Source organism: Adiantum capillus-veneris, chromosome 23, assembly GCF_014529385.1.
Source record: "Adiantum capillus-veneris isolate H3 chromosome 23, ASM1452938v2, whole genome shotgun sequence".
Taxonomy (NCBI): Eukaryota; Viridiplantae; Streptophyta; class Polypodiopsida; order Polypodiales; family Pteridaceae; genus Adiantum; species Adiantum capillus-veneris.
Genome location: NC_140953.1, coordinates 47,648,338 through 47,658,709, shown reverse-complemented (window position 1 = coordinate 47,658,709; position 10,372 = coordinate 47,648,338). Strand labels below are relative to the sequence as shown.

Here is a 10,372-nt window from a genome sequence, read left to right as displayed (position 1 = left end):
CAAAAGGCTTTGTATTATAGGTTTTCCCCATCAAGGGAGACATTTTACAATACAATACTTTGTGTTCCTTCAATAACTTGATGGTGCAATGAAGATGGAAGCTTCAAGCATGATGCACACACTTATAAAACACAATATCAATTCCCTCACGGTCTCAGACCCAAGACCTCACATGCCTTCGAAGATGGTGAGAGCTAGCAGGGTATGAGAGTAGATTGAGAGGAAGAAGGAGTATTCTTACGAGAAATAAGTATATCTCCTCACATAATCACTCATAAAAGCTTAGCATAGCTTTGTAATTAGCATGTAGAGGAGATGAGCATGCATTGAAGCTTGGCTCTTAGTTGGATTTGCATCACAAAGCCAAGAGTTGTTGGTGTAGGCCTCCCTTCTCACAAGCTTGGAGTAGATGATGAGCTTTCCAAAGGAGAGAGAGTCTTCTTTGCTTCACACATGAGATTGTGTGAGTGAGTGTGTAATGCCTTGACAAAATCAGCCCCCTCTCTCTCTCTTGGTCGAGCCCTCATGCTTTTTACTCATGTCGACACCCCATTGGACCCTGTAAAGCCTAGCCAATGATAATTAAGAAGCATAAGTGATATCTTGTGACATGTGTCCCCCTTTCCCCTTTTGTGAGAGATTTAGATAATTAAATAATGCAATTAAACTTTCATTGGACCCCTTTGTTTTATGGCCAATAGGAATCAGGCAAGCCATTGGGCTACTAAATGCTCATTGGACCCCTTGGGAGACTAGCCAATAGTCTTCTAGAGAGCTTAATTCTTATTGGTTCTTTTATTAAGTGTTTTTAAATAAATTAAACTAGATTTACTATAGCCTAATTCTCATTGGTCCACCTCTATGGCCATCCAATAGGATTTGAGTGCACCTTGTGGACAATTGGGCTAGGGAGCTGACATGTGTCCATTATGCCCTTTGTGTAAATGGAAGCTTTGGAGTGTGTGTGTGTGTGTGTGTGTGTTTTCTCTCACCTTTTCTCTCTCTTCCCCTACCTTTAGGGCTGGCCCCCTCCTATCTAGGACCACTTGAAGACTTTTTGGTCATCACATAAGTATCCAATTCCACTAAGCTTAACCATTTGGACTTACCTTTGAATTTTGGAACCTTAGCATTTTGGAAGTCTTAATGGGTTGAACCCTAAGGTCTTTGGAGCCCATTATTGCACATTGCTCTTTTGCAGATGGCCCCCCTTTGGATCCCTACTGTGACGAATCTGCTAGCCTTACCAATAATCTAGCTTTTTCTCCCCTGATACTTCCCCATATTAAATGATCAATTTAACATGATAAAATCATTTAGGAGAGTTAGATATTAGTTATTATGACAAGCTGAACTCTCTTACGGCCTGTTCTAGAGTCTCCATCTGCACCTCTTTGTAGCAAGCCCGTGGTTGCTACACATCCATGTATTTGAGAGTCCAGCTTCGACGAGTGTGGAGACAAGGTTGTTTCCAAGATGAGGGGCAGACTCATGACTGACAATGTCGATGTTTGCGAGAAAGCAACGAAGGAAAGACAAATTTTTGGCCTACCTACATTTGCGAAGCATGGGGATGACATGATACATCATTTCAATGGTTGAGTTCCACCCACAATGTGTGAGAAATCCACATACAAAAGGCTGTGCAAGGATCCGTAACTGAGGAGCCCAATCGACAATGCATCCTAGTCATTGTGGTTGAAACAAAAGGTCTAAGATACGATTTCCAGTTTCTACAAGGTTAGGACAAAGACTCCATGCAAAACCTATAGATAACATTGATTGCTATAGAGAAGGACATTCACAATCTCTTCAAAGTGAGGTCTAGAGAGGAGGGTGATACTACCCAAAGGAGATATAGAGCACGGAGAGGGGGGCTGCTAGTCAAGCCAAAGCATGCAAGCCTCGTCTTCCTTCCATAGATTAGGTGGCGGTCGCACGAGCCTTAGTTTCCAGTTATATGCACTGGTTACTAAGCCTCCTTTCTGGTCACGCGCTAATAACTAAGCCTGCTTAGTAGAACTATGCATGCCTTGGCCAATTATGTCAAAATCGGCATAGTTGTAAAACGCAAAGGGGAATGAATTAATGTGCGCAGAAGCAAAACCGCTAAGCACAAGTTTCTCCAGCTTTGCCTCAGAAATGGTGGAGCCTAGATCCATTCCGCTCTCGCCACATAAGGCATGTAGCAATGTGCAGCTTTATGCCTACGTGCAGGTCCTCACAATTCTCGTCAGATTCTAACGAGCCACCGACTAGTCGCTACCTTGCAACCTCCAGTTGGCAGTTCTCCGTGTACCGAGACCTCTCACATGACCACTCAAACCTTAACTTTTTAATATAAATTCCCTAGTAATGGATAACTATACCTCGTGTGACCATGCCCTTAGTGGTGCTCTCCTCTACAAAGGAACCCACTCCATAAATGGGTATGTTCACACGAGCGGACAAGGCCTTGAAGGCGGGATCCTCCAACTCGTTGAAGCTGCAACTTGTGGAAGCTCTTTTAATTCTTGCATCCCAAGAGTAAGTTGGGCAAGTCCCACACTCGAACGACAATGGAGAACCCTTGAAGGCCCTCTACGAATCTGCTGGGCTGGTTGCTTGCTAAGAATTTCTACCACTGCAAGTACTACAAACGAATTCACTAAAGCTATTCTCTGTGTGCACGGAGAGGGAGAGTGTGTGTGTGTGTGTGTGAGAGAGAGAGAGAGAGAGAGAGAGAGAGAGATGCGTGCTGCACTTGGTTGAAATGATGGGGTCTATCATGATGTGGTAATACAACAGCTGCATGCTTTGGATGGAGGGGAAGAGAACGATGCGTGGGAGATTGAAGGCTTCGGCCAAGGGCTGAGTAGGGGAAGCCATGAAGAGGTCGGAGATGAGGCAGGTTGTCCAATTGATTCAGGTGAAGCAAGAGCTGGTGCAGGTGAGGTTTTATGGTCTGTTGTGTTTCGAAGAAGGTTCCATTAGACAGAGCAAAGCCCTGGCTACGATCGGAGCCCTCAATGGGCAAGTGGGCTCGCCATAGGTCCAGCTTGATCCGACTGGCCATGGCCACGTGGTTTTGCTCCTGCTGCTGATGTTGAAGCTCTTGAATGCGGTGCTGGATGGGGTCGATACCGACAAAGGTGACAATGACACTCTCCTTGGCCAGCATGCAGCGATCAGCAGAAGCTATATAAAGCTGATGCATGCAATTCATAAAAATACTGTGGAGCCGTTAGACAATTCCTGAAATGTGGACGAATCTCCTGCGAGCTTTTTGAACCTGCCTATATGCAAGCGAAGTAACCAACTGTTAAGGTTTTCATTTTAATAACAATGTCTGTCTGAAAATTTAGCTATTCCAGCAATTTCTGAAGAATTTTGATCTCAACCTTCTTTATTAATATCAACGCTCGAAAAAAGTCTAGGTTTAGTGCAATCCCACCTAGAAATACTGAAATTTACAGGGATATTTAGTATAATAGCCTTCAAATATAGTTAAATTTTTCTTTTCTCTGTACAGGTTTTCGAAATTGCCAACTTTCTTTAATCAGAGTGTCTTTATTTCCTGGGGCGGAAGGTTTACAACATCGTCAACGCCATTGTTTTATAGTGTTTCCTCTGTACAAAAATGGTTTTTGTTAATAAAAATTTACACCTTTAAACATGGACTGCATCTGCCTCAATCATTTTAGAGGCGTTAGATCAGTTTGGGTTAAGATGAGTCATTTCAGCTCCACAAGAGCATGACGGATCGCAGCCTTTTGCAGTGCAGAAAGGTGAGCTGGAAACACAATGTCAAAGTGCAATAGAAGGTTCCCTTTACTTCTCTTTCTGTCTTCTGCAGCGCAAGCATCTCGTAAATACACACTTTCTTCTTCGCTGAGATGGTGGGTAGTTTTCTCCTCGAATGGACACATTGGCATGCCCTCATTTTGCACAATTACCTCCGAGCCAGGGTGCAGCACATCTACGCACGGCACCATGAGAACCCTTCCATCTAAAGTGTCCACATGAGCTGTGTAACCAGTGAGGGCGTCTACAAGAGCAACTCTTGCCACCATCATCAAGTCATTACCGTGCCTCTTGTATGTTTTATGCGGTTTTTCCTCTATCAAGAACACCACATCAGATGGCAGCATGTCCGGCTTACTGTTTCCTATTCCTGGGAAGGTAATCCTCATCCCTGTTCTCCATCCTGGCTTCACTTCAATTGCTAGAATTCGCTCGTTTGGAATCATTCGCCTGCATAAAGTGTCACATCAATACATACATACAGCAAGACCCACATTGAAGTTTGACGTACTATGCACTTATTGAGAGATTAACGAGTAATCATATAATCACCCGCTCGAATCCATCTGATTTGTCGAAATCTTGACCTTTTTGGTGCATCCGTTATAGAGCTCCTCAAGAGAGCAGGAGAGGGTGCGCTCAGTGGGAGGTGCTTTGCGCGTGATCTCAGGTTTAGATGTCACTTCCAAAGCTGACTCGAAAACTTTCTCAAGAGCCCCTTGCAGACCCCCGGGCTGCTTTGCATTGACATCCAGTGGGCTTGAAAATCCAAAAACTTCCTGGAAGAGCTCTCCTGGCTCTTTAAAGTCTGAATTTAAACTCCCTTCCCCCAGTTCATTATACACTTTCCTTCTCTCAGGATCACTTAACACCTGCTAGAGCACATGAAGATGTCAAAATAGGCTCTCTCTCTCTCTCTCTCTCTCTCTCTCTCTCTCTCTCTCTCGTGTGGTAGGTTGGTTATCCCGAATCCCTCTGGAGTATTGCATCTTGAGTTCAAGACTTGTCAGATAGATCTTTGAGGTCTCTTGGGAAAGTTCCTACCACATTAAAATCTCTCTTCCTCTTCTTCTTCTTCTTCTTCTCTCTCTCTCTCTCTCTCTCTCTCTCTCTCTCTCTCTCACAACTCAAGGAGAAGAAGGCAGAACTCCAAAAGATGCAAGAAGCACGCATAGCAGGGGAATGGGCAGTCTACCGAGGAAGTAAAGCCATTATTCAAGAGTTCCGAACTACCAAACCGGCTCCCTCCTCACCCCCCTCTCCATAGGTTTTGATCCTCTTATCTTACTTCCCTTTTTGGACCCTCAGTCCCTAACTGAGATGTATCCCACAACTCACCACGTTTGGCTGAACTCTTTGTAATGTTTTGTCTCCAGTCCCATAGGTCATATCTGACCTCCATGGACGATAATTCAATCTCTCTCTCTTTTTTTGTGGAAAAAGTCAGGGCTGTATATTACTCAGTACAATATAATCCCCAGCGGCTGCCAAAATAGCCTATCACGTGGGGAGTACAAGCTGAATGTAAGGAGGAGAGCCACTATAGTGACTACTCGACTAGAACAATCTCATGGTGGTCGGTGTGATGAGTGGAGGAGAAACCACCGAGGAGGGGCATAATGCCACGTAATCTGGCCACTTGTCAGTGTGAAGAAGAGTGGGGATCGAGCCCAACGCCGAAGGAAGGCAAATCGGCGAGCCTCGGCTGCACGATATGTACCTGAGGAAGAATCCCACTGCCAAATCAGGGTGTGAATGATGTCCAGCCAAATGGTAGTGAGGGTATCCTGAAGGAGCCGTGGAGCCGCACTTAGAATGTGAAGACAACGAGCTCTCCAAACATAATTCAATCTCTCTCTCTCTCTCTCTCTCTCTCTCTCTCTCTCTCTCTCTCTCTCGTGCGCGTGCATATATATATATATATTCTGAAGATATCCTTGCGGGTTGTAGTTTGTGGCTAGTCATTAACAACAAAACAATCGATCAGTTCAGGATATCCCCACTATCGGAATACTACATTTTGTTGCCAGCCATGCCTCGACAATGACACCTGTCACAACTTTATACCTCCATCTGTGAGTTTATGCAATGGGGAGTGGAACTTCGACTTCTAAATTTGATTTTGGAGTTTGAACTCTCTTAGGGTTGTTCCTACCACGTTAAAAGTTCTCTCTCTCTCTCTCTCTCTCTCTCTCTCTCTCTCTCTGCACCTCCACACACACACACACACTCAATCAGCTCACCATAATGCATGCAACATGTTTCCTTCTATAGGAGATATTTGACATTTGAGGACGATAATACTCTCTGTCTTCCCCCCTTCTCCTTCAACATACACCATTTTTTACCTTGATTTTATAAGAATGTTTTGAACCATACTGGTCGTTTAACTTGTCCACGTGTAGCCAATAAGCATACGACACTTGGCAAAGTAAATTGATTAGCTGGGCGACAATGGGCAGCAGGAGTTAGTAATGAATGACACTAACACAGATTGATTAGTGGGCAACAGAAGTTAGTAGTGAATCACACAACACAGATTGGAGTCGGAAGCAAATCCATAGAAGCCCTCTTGAGGGACACCAAGGTATATACTGAGGTTCACAAAAAGGGCTAGTTGATCATTGTATAACACATGTGTTGCAGACTCGTTTATCTCGAGGTCGATCCGATGCGGATTAATCATTACTCCCCATCCAAACCAGCCTCGAAGATCGCTCGCCTGGCTGTTGTAGCTCAGCATCTGTTTTTTCTCACTTTTTTCTCACTGACCCCATGACGTTAAAAATTCTCTTCTTCTTCTTCTTCTCACTCACCCCATGAGGATTGTCTCATGGAATATCCATGACTTGGAGGACCACAATTTGTACGCCATCGGGGCTGTTCGAGACAAAAGCTTCAGAGATGCCTTGTGGGTGGGCCTATTGATATTCTGAGTGAGCTGCATTTGCTGACGTTGAAACGTTCTGCAAGGTAGATATGAGACATTTTGGTCAGCTGCTTATGGGTCTGAAAGCCTTCAGGGAGGTGTATGTATGATTATTGCAGACTCATGGCAGCAGGCCATTGTGGGTAGAGGTATCATTGTGCCAATTAGGGCCCAATGGGTCACCATGCAGATCCAAGGTAGCCTTGTGAGCTTCTTGAACATTATGCACCCAACCATGCGAGTGCACCGACTAACTTTTGATCACATATTGTGGATCCTTGCCTCACGCAGTCCAATGGTGCATTCGGGGGGACTTGAAGATGCTGGAGGACCCTTGGATAGGATTGAAGGTAGCCATGCTACTCATGGGACTGAGTTGGCTGCTTGGGAGCGCCTATGTATGACTATGAGGATTTTGGATGGATGGCAGCATGCAGGTTTTGTACGGCCCTCAAATAGCCTCTTTCTCTTGGTCTAACCATCGAGTAGGGGCGTGAATCTATTCACGATAGATCGGTTCTATGCTAGTGACCACTTTTGTGACTTCGGCGGCTCAGTACACATCTTGGTATGAACTACTTTTCCCATCATGAGCTAGTGATTTTTACTGTGTCAAATAGACAGAGGAGTGGCAGTGTCATGTTACGCATTCCAAAGAGGATTTTGATGGATACTAAGCTCAGGGAGCTTGTTGTGGTATTGTGAACAGAGAGCTTGGACACGCAGGGGGACCCTTCCGCTAGAGCGGCCACTGGCCTTGGGGAGTTTAGTCGTTTCTTCCTCCAGGGGAGGAGGAAATGCAGTAGGAAGGACGAGTTGATCACCATTGACCACCAGCTTGCCTTTCAGCGACAGAGCTACTAGTCAGTTTTTTGAGATTGTGGGTCCTCGCCATGTGCACACTAGTGTTGCTCAGCTTACCGTGAGTTACTTTCAGCGGAGCCACAATCATCTGGCACATCACCCACAAAGGGTCTTAGAAGACTCACGTGGAATGCATTGTGAATCTTCGGCAATTTCAGCCTATAAGCCACATCGTTAATCTTGTCAAGTACTTGAAAAGGCCCATAGTAACGCATAATGAGCCTTGCCCTTCATCTTCTTTAACCTTGCCTTTTCAAACCGTAAAAGAACCCAATTACCTGTCGATGACGATTAACAACCTTTTTCTGCTTTGCTCGAGTCTTCTCTAAGGCAAGCTTGATTTTCTTATACATTTCATCCATGTTCTCTACATATCGGTCTGCTTCAAAAAATCTTATCCTTTGTGTGCAAAATGGGAAGAACCTTTTTGGCACCCTCAACAATTTCAAAAGGTGCCTTGCCTATCGACGTATGCACCGTATTGTTGTATGCATACTCAAGCATGCGTAAATACTGTTCCAGTTGTCCTTATTGTCTTACACATAGCATTTTACAGATCTAAGAGTAGAATTACCCTCTTCTGGTTGTCCATCGCTTTGTGAATGAAATGAGGAGGAAAACTTGAGCGTAGTGCCCATGTTTTCGAACAAGTCTCTCCAAAATAGGCTTGTCATACAAGGATCACGATTACTACGATAGACTGTGGCAGATCATGGTACTTAAACACATTGTACATAAACAATCGTGCCATGTGGTCAGATTTTATCTTCGTATTAACAGGAATAAAATGGGTTTACTTACTGAACGTGCAAAGAATGGTGTCACAAGGGCGGGGCGATTGCTAACCTTAGTTGTTGGTTTCTTTCCAATGATTTTTGTTTAACTTTTGAGACCATTACTTCTAGTAATTGGTAGCGTAGAAGGTACTCAAGCTTAGGGAAAGCTTTTCTTTGCTCGAAGTTTCTAAATGGTTCCTTCATAATGTGCTACTTTTGTAGCAGGTAATCTGAGGGAGAACTGTCGGATATCAGATTGATCATTGACCTTCTCGATGGTTGATCAAACCACTTCATCAAATTTTTCAACTCAAATCTACTCTCATAAACACTAGAGAGTGATGCCTTTGTTAGGCACATCCATACCTTGTGCAAAAAAGCAAAGAAGCAAAAACGCATTGGAGTTTTCTGCCAAGATGGAACATTAATCAAAGACTTGCCCTCTCACTTAAAGTTGAGGGTCCTCTGTACATAACTCAAAAGTTAGGCTCCTTGACTCCAAAACTTTCTTAGGGGAATATGCATTCTTCGAGGAGGGGCAACAAAGATTTACTAAATCTGTGTTCAATGGTTCCCATCCAATGCAGGGATTACATTCTTCGTACACTGAGGTGTACACTTTCAGCTTGCATTGTTGAAGCCACCACCCAATGCAAAGTATCTTAAGGATACATCTTCATGTTGCAACAAAGTTCAAGTAAAAGGCTTTCTTTGAATTTCATCTTTTCGTCATCAGAAAGGTTCAAGGATGGAACCACCTTAGAAAGAGTGAAACAATACATGTTTACGTAATCCGTGACTCGCTCGTGCTCCTTTTGAGTAAACCAATCACAATCTTTTCTGATGTCTTCCCCAAAGTGTAGAGGAAAGCCTTGAATTGAATCCAAGTCTTTTCTTGAGTTCCTTGTAAAGCTTTGGTATACCACAAAGAACTCGCAGTCCCCTTGAGGTGATGTCACATGCCTTATCTTCGACTCTTATGAGAAATTGTAGTCGGCAAAGGAAAATTCATCCTGTCGAATGAAGGGCGTAGCTTTCGGGATACCTCCCCTTTCGTCAAAAGTATCAAACTTGACTGAAATGTTCTCAAGTCAAAAGACCTTCTTTATATCCTTCCTAGGATGGCGGAATTTCTTGGCTATGGTTCTGGACTTGATGTTAACAAGATTCTAAAAGAGAAGTGAGGTGTAGCTGTGGATGATAGGGATTCAAGAAAGTTCTCTCAGACTTCTCTGAATTGAAACAGAAGAATTCCTCTCACTTCTAGAATCTGAAGCATCTCGAGCATTCCGCTCCTTGGATTCTCGAGGTTCTCGATCACCGTGCTCATGTCTTGTCTATAAAAAATGCAACCAAAATTGTAAATCGGGTGATGTCTCGTCTGCAACAGCAAGCTAACCTCCTCTCAGGACCGGGCAGCCAATGGATCTCGGATCTATCACAATAAATTTCCACGTACACAAGCTCCTTGCACGAACCCCCCACCATAAGGGCAAAACCACCACCTCCAAGCAAACACGGCACGTGTAGGGTGTCTACACGACGGGGAGAGGGAGCGCTAGAGAGAAGAAGAGAGATCGTTGGAGAAACGCAAGAGAGAGATCACTGATGATGAAAAACGCTAGAGAGAGGACACACACAAAAAACGCTAGAGAGAGTGTGTCCAAACATTGGATGCTTTGCACCGATACTGTCACGTGACACATCCAACCCTATGTGTCTGTGGACAAGCTACAGCATGACCAGGGTTCAGTTCAGTCAAGTCAGTCTAGATTAGAAAGTGATATGGCACTTTTGTGAGTCTGTTCGCAGGCCGTGCATGTCCAGACACTTAGATTAGATGCATATCCTCTGGTTGCACATAGCATGATCATCACATTTCCATCAGAATCCATCAGGAGCATTTTCCGGTGCATTAAACCTATTTTCCCTATTTTTGACATTTTTCACTTATTACTTTTAAGTGACTTTTGTTGGAAACTGGGTAGGGCAAATTCCATAAGATAATATATAAGGAAAC

General features: G+C 44.1%; 1 protein-coding gene across 1 annotated transcript in view; it reads right to left on the bottom strand.

Moving 5' to 3' along the window:
- Positions 1-3,578: 3,578 nt before the first annotated feature.
- Positions 3,579-10,372, bottom strand: part of LOC147427747 (uncharacterized) — a 65,855-nt gene continuing 59,061 nt past the window's right edge. The window contains exons 2-3 of the mRNA XM_086497483.1: positions 4,336-4,655; positions 3,579-4,233 (exon numbers count right to left, since the gene is read on the bottom strand). Coding sequence (XP_086353609.1) covers positions 3,714-4,233; positions 4,336-4,655 — 840 coding nt within the window. The 3' untranslated portion in view covers positions 3,579-3,713. The remainder of the gene's footprint in view (positions 4,234-4,335; positions 4,656-10,372) is intronic.